This window comes from Mastigoproctus giganteus, chromosome 4 (genome assembly GCF_048544385.1).
Source record: "Mastigoproctus giganteus isolate SK-2022 chromosome 4, ASM4854438v1, whole genome shotgun sequence".
NCBI lineage: Eukaryota > Metazoa > Arthropoda > Arachnida > Uropygi > Thelyphonidae > Mastigoproctus > Mastigoproctus giganteus.
The window spans coordinates 215940298-215950079 of NC_143578.1; the positions used below are offsets into that span (position 1 = coordinate 215940298).

At 39.2% G+C, this 9782-nt stretch overlaps 1 protein-coding gene across 1 annotated transcript; it reads left to right on the forward strand.

Annotated features, from left to right (window-relative positions):
- Nucleotides 1-8970: 8970 nt before the first annotated feature.
- LOC150087399 (protein ZBED8-like) lies at nt 8971-9330 on the forward strand. The gene has a single exon (XM_090372474.1). It carries the CDS (start codon nt 8971-8973, stop codon nt 9328-9330), a length of 360 nt encoding a protein of 119 aa, XP_090228600.1.
- The last annotated feature ends 452 nt before the right edge of the window (nt 9331-9782 follow it).

Sequence of the window (9782 nt, forward strand, 5' to 3'; positions counted from 1 at the left end):
CCAGGCAGCACTGAATTTACTGAATTTGAATAAGAGGACTCCTTGATGTTGTATAGATTGCATCAAAGTTGTTCGACTGGCTTACTCTTGTCCTTATTGGCTGAAAACGACCATTAAAAAAGATTTCTACACCACCACCTCGTCTGGTGTTTCTTGAATTCCCAATGTGCTTGTATGGAGTGCTAAGAGGCACAAGATCAAGCTGCCTATCCGCCGATAGCCATGTTTCAGTAAGACAAATGTCAAACTCGTCAAGAAAGAGAAGAGTCTGGAGTTGTTGTTATTATTTGGTGTTTCGGAGCATTAGCAACTAAGGCTGTATTGCTCCGGGAATATGCAGTGATCATTCCCTGACCTTTCCGCATCCTCCGTATTTGGTGATGACGGGCTTGAACCCTGGTCTAATCAAGAAGCGTGTGCTACGCACTGCTGCTCCTTCCAACCTGGCTACGGAGGCGCTTAAGGACCTGGAGACAGTGAAGCTTGTTTTTTTATGCTTCGTACATTCTGCATGAACCGCAAAAGCTTTCCGCATTGTGAACCTGGTTGCATATGGCCCTTTTGTTGCTATGCCTGTATGTCCTGCCTGGGTCCGTTGTACGCAATCGGTCTATTCCTCTCTTGATACAGCTTAATGAGGGTGCCTAGGGGCCAGCAGCTAGAATCCAAGACGATATGCTTCGCATTCGCTGGGCAGGAGATGATAAAGGAAGAGTAGGTCGGAAACCTCGTTTAAAATCTGCGACTTAATCCATACTGCGCCGTTTCGTGTTATGTTTGCACAAAGGTGCGTGTTGACAGGCCGATTTTCATATGGTGGGGAAGGAAAACCAGGAATAACAGACAACGGGAAAATCCCTACTCCTCCTGAGATCAGCTAACTGCAGTCTCAGTTGAAGAAGACGTTAGTAATTCTTCTGCAAACTCAGGATGGTGAAACCACTTTCTGTCATGGTGGAAACGGGAGATGCACACGCTTACCGCTTCCTTCGCAGTTACCTGTGCCCTGTGATAAAATGTCAGAATGAAAACCTGAAGCAGAAATAATTGAATGAAAAGTAGACGGTGGTCCCCAATGCAGATTTTACTGCATTCGTATTGATACCAATTTCGGTGAAAAGTGGGTTAATGGACTTATGGTTTCTTCACGAGTCTGTCTGCAATAATGACTGTTAAGGTTAAAATCGGTTAAAATCATAAAAGGCCGTTTTGTTCTATCGAAGCTATTATGGTTGTTACGATCACGTAGTGTGATGATTGTGAATTTCCCAAAGAAAGAGTTCATAACTGTTCAGTATTCTATACTCAATTCGTCATCGTGTGGTGTTTAAGCTAGAACAGCAATCACTCACTAACTGTACGGTAATATTTGTTTATTTTATTAATTGAGAATAATTGTTAAAAATTATATTGAAATATTTCATTTTTATCAAAGTCGTAGGTATTGGAACTGAATTTTATCCGCGCACATTTACTGCAGAAAAAGGACAGGCCTCGATTAGGGCAAGACAGAAAAAAAAGAAAGAAAAGTTATGAACGGCACTGTGTCCCTGAAAGTTCAATATATTATGCATGTCCAATCACGAAGTATATTCAAAAAGTTTCCGGAACTTTACTATAAAATTTTGAAACAATCTTTAGAATCGTGTTCTTTCATGTCATCCATCGCAGTGAAACGACGACCCTCTGTAAGCTGCATTTTCATTTGAGGGAACAGCCAGAAGTTGGATGGCACAAGGTCGGGGGAGAAAGGAGGCTGCTGCGTGACCGTAACTTTTTTCGCAGTGAAGAATATTTGAGGTGTCATTGCCGTGTGACTGAGCGCATTGTCATGGTGCACGACCCAGCCATACTTCCATTTTTGAAATCATCTTCTCCTCATTTTCTCGAGCAAACATGTCAAAACCAAAAAGTAGTACACATCAATAATTCTTCTCCACTTAGTCACAAATACGTGGTGCACTGCGCTGTGCCCTCATTGAAAAACCGAGCAGCCTGACTTCGACTTTGGATTTTGTTCCACGAGACTTCTTAGGCTGTTGGGATATTTCTATGTGCTGTTCGGATGACTCTACCTTGGTCTTGGACATTATTACTGGAGTAATAATGTCCCATTATTAGAGTAATCATTTACATTATTACTCCAATCCCCACTGTCCACTTTTTCTTATGAAGTTGGGATCCTGCGTACATTTTTCGAACAAATCACCTGCCACGGCTTTCCTGCAGTCTGCTTGATCGTCCGACAGCAAATGTGGAACAAACTTTGCACTCACGGGACGTATGCTTAAATTGTATGCACTGAACATAGACAGCCCAACTTCTTAAGCAATCTCAACAACGGTCATTCGACTATCAATTCGCACGAGTTGCTGCAGTTTTGACATTTTCCTCGTTTCGTGACGTCGAAGATGGGCACTACGATGTTCATCTTCCAGTGTTTACTGTACGTTTTTAAACCGATTAAATCACTCGCAAAGCATTCCTTCAAAACACCATCTCCGTAAACTTTCTGTACCGCATTCAGCGTCTCTTTTACCAAGTTTAAAAAAGAACTTGACGTTGGCATGCTGTTCAAACTGCGAAATTTCATCATCAGCTGTGGCACCTGGGTGAAGTGGTTTCGCCAGTTCCAACTTGACACGCGTGCACCCCAAGGTCAACGTAAACGCACGAAGAAACCTTATGGCCGTAGCGCAAACTATTTAAATACCAGCGTGCAATTCCGGGAATATTTTGATGAAATACGTATTTAAATCTATGTAAATATGATACGTTTGAACAAATTTAAACTCAGTGGTTTCTCCATTCGTATAATTACTGAGTTTGGAAACTTTGAAAAACTTCAGAAAAGTGAAATGAATTTGGATGTGTTTAAACAAGCTGGTAATAAATCGTTGTTGGAATCCTGTCCACAATGCTGCAATATACTACGAAGAAAAATGGTACTTTCTGCTATATAATTTAACTAAATAATTGACCAATTTCGTTGTGGTTTTTCTTTGGGGTTGGATTGGCCCGAAATCAAAGACGAAACAGCCTTTTTCAATTTCTTATGGAGGTGTAAAAGACAAACCAAACAAACAACGCGTCCGTTTTACACCTTGGCTGTGTTTGTGTACTGATTTGCCAGTAAGGTTTCGTTAATTAAACCACGCTTGTCCCAGAAAAAGTCTGAAGATGTCAGCTGTAAACACACTCACGGATATTGTGAAAGTTGTATCCATTTCATGTAGAGTAACAACCAATTACAGGACACTCTTTCTATCACCCGTTCACCTACAAAAGAACAATTATCTTTAATCAATTTCTAAATGCTTACAAATATTCAACGATGGAATCTGCTTCGTGCTCAAAAACACAAATATTAACCAGCAGATTCTTAAACAGGGGTTATCCCCGTGCCACAATAAACCGAATTAGGGTACAAGCTAAGGATAAGATACAAAATACTACACCAACCAACAATAGTAATATCAAAAAAATGTCAATTAATTAAATTCGCATCGTTTTGGTTATATCTCATATTGTGACTGCCTTCATAACGAGTTGCCATGGTATTGTACTACCTCGAATAAATAACACTTCACCAGTGGAGAAGACTATTGTTATTTATTCTCAGCGGATACCACCATCCAGACGGCACTGTTTCAAAGCCTGTTGGCTTCTCTTCGGTGGGGGGGACAGGTACCCTGGTGTTGCAATATAACCAAAACGATGCCAAATTAATTAATTTAACTACTTTGGTAGATTTTTTGCACTAACCTACATGTTAGTCATTCTACCTCGTGGCATGAGGCCTTTGTCCTTAAATACTTTAATGTCCAACGAAATTATATGCGTCTAATTAATTGCAGAAACCGTAGGAATAAAATTACACGAAAATTCTGTTAATGTTTGTCGACCATATCTAATCTCCGATTCGTGGACTTTTACGCGCATGCGGGAAGACAAATAATCCTTATTTAAGTTTCATACTCACCCCTATTTGGTAATTTTCATTCCCGTGATCATCAATACAAGCATTTGGTGTTAGTTCCCTTTTATACTAACGCTTACAAATGCCAGAGCCCTTACTACAAGGTTGGGCTTCACAACCCCAGCAAGCTTAGTGTTGTTTAATAACGTTTTCTGTTTTTATCTTTCTGCTGTCTAATTCTAAATTTCTTCCCGTTCGTTAAACTATTAGTGCAATACGAGGGTGAAAGAAAATGTTCCTTCTATTGCTATTTTCCGTCTTTATTTATTTAAAATACTCCTTTTTCACTTCCCCATCCTCAATTTAATACCTTACCCTCATACCATATGCTTGTTCCAAATTTATTTTTATACGTTGTAGTGTCTCTATGGGTCTTACATTAGATACAATCGTAGTCCCTGCATAATGGTTACCTCTCACGTTGTTTGAGGCGGAGCCACAATTGCGATGTACTTCAGCAGCCAAAGCATTATTCGGTTTCGAGTGCGAGGACCCCATATGTGAGTTTTGTGATCGCGAATAGGTGCAATTTGGCAGGTTCTGCTCCTGTTGACTTCTTTGTATCTTCTGGAAGGCAGTATTTCCTGAATATCCGTTGGCATCTGCTGTGATTTCAGCATATACTGATCTAGTGCTGCGTTCAGGGCACAAAACATCAGACTCACATGTTGTAAGAATGGGAGATGGAGAGGGGTCATGTGGTAATAAAGATGGGGTGGTTTGGTTAGGAGCTCTCGGTTTCGCGTGAAAGTGTCCGTCAGGAGGATGCTGCTCATGATGGTTAGTTTGACCAGCAAGATCACAAACAGATTGCTTCAGGTCATCATAGTTTTTCCACTATACCTCCAATGTTTTGTGTATGCATTCATTGTGTTCTCGTAGTCGCTTGTTTTCAAGCAGTAGGTCTGCGAGGATATTATGAATTGGGGATAACTTCATACATAGAATTGTCTCGATATTTGTGAGGAGCGAGACAAAGAGTGGAGTGTGTTCGAATGATGCTTGATTAACTATTGCGGATATCTCTGTTGATAGGATGTTATCCTGTTGGGGGCTACTAGATTTTTGCATGATGAGATCTGAAAGGCCGTTTTGTTCTATCAGTAATGAGTCAGGGGTCAATTCCACATGTGAATCTGGCGTTCTCAGTTTTTCCGTGTCTACCTCAGGTTCGGGTTGGGTCCTGTGCTCAGGTGAATCCGAAATTTGGTTAACGACGTTGTTAAAAGTTTCACCGGTTGTTCCTAGTGAATGCATATAATTTCTCCCTTCCAGGGGGGACACTGCCATACTTTCCATCGCAGACCTTGCCATGAAAAACACTACACTTAAAATGAAACTAGAAGAAACCACGCCTACAGATTTAATGGCAGCCAATTATGCTACTGTTGCTGTCTCAAATGCGGGCGGTAGTTAATACTGTACCTTTGGGGATACAAGCAGAACATGTAATCACTAAGGGCAACAGAGACTTGTGAACTGAAATCAAGCGAAGAAATAAAACAGGTTATCTGTAGGGATTTCAAGAAGGTTAAAATTAAATCTGTTATGAAAATAAGAGATAAAGGCAACTTGATTGAGACGGCCTCAAAGTATTATAAAAATTAAAAGAATGTCAAAAATTCAAAGAACACGTTTAACTACCAAGAAAGTTAAACCCCACACTAATTGCATACGATGGTAGTAAGGGAGTTTCGGACAGTGAATTTTTGGAAGACCTGTTTTATAAGAATATTGCTGAGCATGGCGTTAGCGAGGAAGAATTATATCTTATATTCGAACAACTTACATCTGATAATCGAAGCTCCAGCTTTAATTAGGAAAATCATCTTTAGTAATAATAGTCGTATATATATATTTGCTGGTCATGCCATGCCGTGAAGGACTTTCTTATTGCTTATCGTTGTTACAAATGTTTAAATAATGGTCACTCTGCAAGAAACTGTCATCAAACGGAATATACATGTGGTCACTGTAGTGAGTTAGGACATCAAATAGATGATGGTACAAAAAAGGATTCCCCAACAGTTTGTCAAATTGCAAACTGAGGAAGAAGAGCGCGCGAATTATTCTTATCGGGACATGAAATGTCCCGGGAACAAGAATCAACCAAACTTAGGAACTGTTCTGTATAATAATGGCATAACTGGAAAGAGTGTTAGTGTAAAAGTTAAAGTGCTGCAGTTAAATTGTCACAGACGTGTCTCGGTACTGGCTTGATCATCATTATCATCATCCTGTTCACTAGTGTCACTGTCACTCTCCTGCAAAAAATGATTTTCAGTGCCATCCACTGCATTACTTACACCACATTTTTTAAAGGACTTGACCACAATTTCAGTCTTAACATCGTGCCATGATTTGAGCATCCATTCACACACTTGTACTATTGATGGACATTTCATCCTTCCAGTAGGCGTCGTATCATGGTTCCCCTCCATCATCCATTTATTCCAATTCTCCTGCATGTTATTCTTGAATGGCTTATTGATGTTGACATCTATCGGCTGTAACTGGGAAGTTATGCCTCCCGGAATTACCGTGAATTCTGTGTTCATCATTTCGGCCAATTGTTTGATATTTTCAGTCCTATGTGATCTGAACTGATCCCATACTAGTAGTGCATTTTTACGCAGTAGTCCACCAAGACGCTTGGACCAAACTTTTACAAACCAAACCTGGATACATTTTTCATCCATCCATCCTTTCTGTTGTACAAGTACGTGAATTCCATTTGGCAGTTTATCATTCGGTAAAGTTTTTCTTTTAAAAATTAACATTGGTGTAGTGTTTCTTTTCATGTCCAGTGGATTTAATAGTTATAGAATTTTCCCTCTCAGATTTACGATTTTATTGGATGGCGCATAAAAAGTCAAAGGAATTTGATCTAAATTCCCGATTTGGCTAGGTTCGTAGTTGCTTCGTTTTCTAGCATTAAGGACAAATTTATGGAAATCTAATATTTCTGTTCGTAGTCAGCAGGCATTCTCTGGGCTATTCTAGTTCTTGTGCGTAAACTAAACCCGTTTCTTTTCATGAAGCGATAACACCAAGATTCAGTTAATTTAAAGTCGTTTATCCCAATATCAGCTCTCGTTTCCGTGCTTCTACTATTATCATTTTAGTACTCGCTGCAATACCTACTTCTATAAGTTCCATTATCCAACTACACAAGTTTTCTTCCAAATTTGACCATTTAGGTGGAATTTTACGAAGGTTGTGCTTTGTTTTATCAGCTTCTTGTAATAACTTCCTGATTCCTCCATTGACAATCATCTCAGTAGGCGGTGGTTCGAAATTTCATTCTGCTTCGTTCCCGTGTTCTTTGACATATTCTGCTACTTTTAGCTAAGATCCAATAGTACAATTTTGCATTCTTGATGCGCCTGCCATTGATCAAATCTAAAAATGTGGGAGAAATTCTAATGAATCAGCTCCACCGTTTTTTGAAACCGCGAAGGAATGCCATTGGATTATTTTTCTTCGTCGTAATTGAATCATCTGGAGAAACAAAATTATAGCGATGAATAACCTCATCATGGGTATAATTAATGTCTCGTAGAGATCTTTATATGCAGGCCATCCATCACTGATGATTCTTGTACCTGGTAATATTCTCTCTCTTATAATTGATTTCAATTATAAGAGAGATTTCCTACTGTAACTAAAAATATCGTTTGATAATTCTTTCGAGTGCACCAAAAACCCATTGTGTTCCTATTAGTTGTCCTCTATTATTTTATTATTAGCTATACGGTACAAGGAAGCCTGAGGCTTATGCTGCACCAGCCGAAAAAAAAAAGTTGTGAATAATTGAGAGAGAGAGAACGAGAAGTAGAAGGGAATCACCAAGAAAGAGAAGAACGATGATGATATCCAGCTCAGGACCCTAGGTATCCCAAGCCAGATGTGAATCCCTGAGGTTATTATATATTTTCTTTTGAAAAATGCTGGTTCATCAATTTCAACTTCGATAGGTATTCCATTTTCTGAAATCCCCCTAGTTAACTATCTTAATCAATTATTGATATCATGCAGATCTTTGCATTTTCCAATAACAGTGTTTTTTTATTGATATTTAAATGAAGAGCAATGCGATCTTGAGACCAATCTTAGGACCAGAAGTATAGAAATAATAAATTTTGAGATTATGCTTATGTACTACCATCAAAAAATGATTTATGTCTAATACTCTTTGTTTTACGGCAAGGTTTCTTATAACGCCATCTAAACATATCAGTTTTACATTTACTTTTTGTTAGTCGCATCTCAAGTTTGCAAACTTCACCAAAAGCTGTACTTTGCAAAATGTGATTTTTCGCCAACCAAGAAATCAAGTGATTATCTGGTAGCAAGTTGGAAAAGAGTCCAGTTTCTTCAGCATTGAAAATATCATTGTGGTCCTATGTCAGCAAAACATATTTTAAAAGATTTTCCTTCCATTCCTTTGTAGCGTTAATGTCCGTAGCCACACTTTCGCCACGCACTTTTTTGAAAGGGAGGCCACGACAGTCTTAAATTTCTGGAACCATCCATCTGACATTTTAAATTCTTCATTATCCATTCGATGCGCAAACGATTTAGCCTTATCTTTTAAAAGATTATCATCTATGGCAGGATTTCTTAACCAGGGGTCCGTGGAAGGATTTCAGGGGGTTCGTGAGCTTGGATGGGGAAAAAATCAACTCATTAATTTCCTTCACTTATGAATGTATGTAATAAATTACAATTGTATTAGCTGTATCTGTAGTCACCAATAGAAATAACAGATATTTTCATATCATATTATAACAGTTGAAGTGTGTAATTTAACCTTTTCGCTGCTATGTGCGTGTATACCGGTCCAACGGTGGAGGCCCTTGCAGTGCTACAGGCGTGTATGCACGCCCACCGTGTGTCTGTCGATGCATATAGTCTTTGAATATGTCTTTCTTAGTTGCTAATATTGCATTAATTATTTAACATTTGTTACAGACCAATTTTAAGTTGAAATGTCGAAGAAAAGGAAGTATGATGAAAACTATGTATTATTTGGTTTCACTTGCGTTAATGAACTTTACGAGACTCAAATACCGCAGTGCTTTTTGTGCGGAAGAATTCTTGCGAACGGAAGTATGAAGCCAGCAAAACTGAAAGACCATATCAAGTCTGTCCATGCTGAAAATTCATCTAAAGATGCTGGTTTTTTTCGTGCGAAAAAATCTCAATTCGAAAAAGCAGGGACACTTCCAAAACTTGAATTTGCCATTTCACGAAAACCTTTTCTTGAAGCATCCTATAAAGTTGCTCACCGGATTGCCAAGCAAAAGAAACCCCACACTATTGGAGAGACTTTAGATAGAATAGAATAGAATCTTTAATTACAGCATGATAGACATACAATTAGTCCCGTCACGGCATGGTGGTGCCAGGGGTTTACAAAACATATTTACAAAAGAGATACACATGAGAAAAACATATATGTTACAACATAGTATTGGAAGGCAACAAAGCACAGTTTTACATTTTCAGTTCACCAAGGATTCCCTTCCTGTATTTTTTATTATTGACCACTTCTTGGAGGTCCCCGTCGATGGCTTGCAGTGAGGGCAGCATTTGCTTTGGCAGGAATCTGTCGGTTAGTACTAGCCGGTTACGGTTTGCTAGCAGCTGTGCTGAAGAGCGGAGATAAGGGGGAGGAATGCGCCAAGAGCAGTGATCCCAGAAGTTTCGCTCTGTAATTTTACCGGTGGCCATCTTGATGGTGAACAGCAGCCTTCTTTCTCCGATGTAGGATCGGAGCCTGCGTAGTTGAAAGGCTTCT

Excerpts from the sequence above, each read along its gene's own strand:
- LOC150087399 (XM_090372474.1), top strand. The coding sequence starts at position 8,971 with ATGTCGAAGAAAAGGAAGTATGATGAAAACTATGTATTATTTGGTTTC.